At 33.6% G+C, this 1,325-nt stretch overlaps 1 protein-coding gene across 1 annotated transcript in view; it reads right to left on the bottom strand.

Annotated features, from left to right (window-relative positions):
• LOC119581945 (G2/mitotic-specific cyclin-B3-like) overlaps nucleotides 1–1,325 on the bottom strand; it is a gene marked incomplete in the record, with an annotated part of 6,386 nt that overhangs the window by 488 nt on the left and 4,573 nt on the right. The window contains 3 exon segments of the mRNA XM_037930117.1: nucleotides 1–215; nucleotides 552–657; nucleotides 944–1,118. Coding sequence (XP_037786045.1) covers nucleotides 164–215; nucleotides 552–657; nucleotides 944–1,118 — 333 coding nt within the window.

Genomic DNA, 1,325 nt, shown 5'->3' with positions numbered 1-1,325 from the left:
CTTTCTTCACAGCATGCAAGCAAGATAAAAGATGAAAAGGTGCCACGACTACATCTCAGCACTCTGATATTTAAGAGGTTGTCTTGCACGGATCTGACAGAACTAAATTTGTACACACACAAAAAAAAAAACACACATTCAACCTTGCATGGATACTATATTGCTAAATGTTTAACGTCTCTGGAATTGGGATCTTTGCCACTTCGAAGAACACCCTGGAAAAAAGTAAAATTTAATCAGATGTTTATCAGTACTTATCCATACATGATTGTGCTCAAAATAGGATTTGAGCAATGCTACATTAGCTTTACTGTTAACTGATTATTATGAAAGTTTTAGATTGTTGAGCAATATAACTGTCCTATTACCTATGTTTAGATATGCTAACAGTCTAATACTGTGCACAACTGTCCAAGGAAACTTAACTAGACTGCATTAACCTAACTTGGCCCTTTTTAATAAGATTAATCATGGAATCAGTCTCATAAGGAGTCCAAACAAATAACATTAAAACATGTAAACCAAACTACATCAGTTTCCATTATACTAACTTGTGAGAGTATTTATTCCTTATGGTCTTGAGGTGTTCCTTTGGTGGCTGGCTGATCATCTGGTGCAAGTGATGAACCAAATGGTAAATATCTTCCATACTGTAACCTGAAAAGTTAAAAAGTAATTACTAATCAAACCAATATTTATCTTGCATGATCAACTTATCAAAGGTTACTCTTTCCACATTAATCAAAATATAAATTAAGGCTCCATAAACTTAGTAAAAATAAATTTGATACTCTTAATCTGTAACAAGAGAGATTAAGCCTTTATAGTTAATTTTCCATCAATTTGTTTTAATAAATAGTCTTATTTTACTTTAGCTTGCAATACTAAAAACATGCCAATTCACAAATACAGAATTTTCGTCTTATAGGTTTCTAAGACTTACCAGAGTAGTACTGCAGTGTGGGAGTCCATGTGCTATCTCCTCTTATGATTCTAGTGAGAAGGAGGGCAGCAGCTGCCAAGGCTGAGTCAGATGCATCTAGGAGTTCATAGTCCATTAGACTCATCTCCAGAATGTAGCGGGTAAGTGTCAGATCTTCCATGCTTACCTTGGCACACTGCAGATGACAAAATGTATTATAATTTTTAGTTTTGAATATGGCTTACAACCAGATATCAAAAACTGGTTATTTCTCTACATTTACAACTACTACTAATATAATAATGTTTATTACACTACAGTGGATATTTACAAATAACCCAATGCCATCAGGAAAATGTTCTGTTCATTATAGTATTGACTTTTGAAACACATCCATATTGAC

Source organism: Penaeus monodon, chromosome 15 (genome assembly GCF_015228065.2).
Source record: "Penaeus monodon isolate SGIC_2016 chromosome 15, NSTDA_Pmon_1, whole genome shotgun sequence".
Classification (NCBI taxonomy): Eukaryota; Metazoa; Arthropoda; class Malacostraca; order Decapoda; family Penaeidae; genus Penaeus; species Penaeus monodon.
This window is presented reverse-complemented; position numbering and strand designations above follow the sequence as displayed.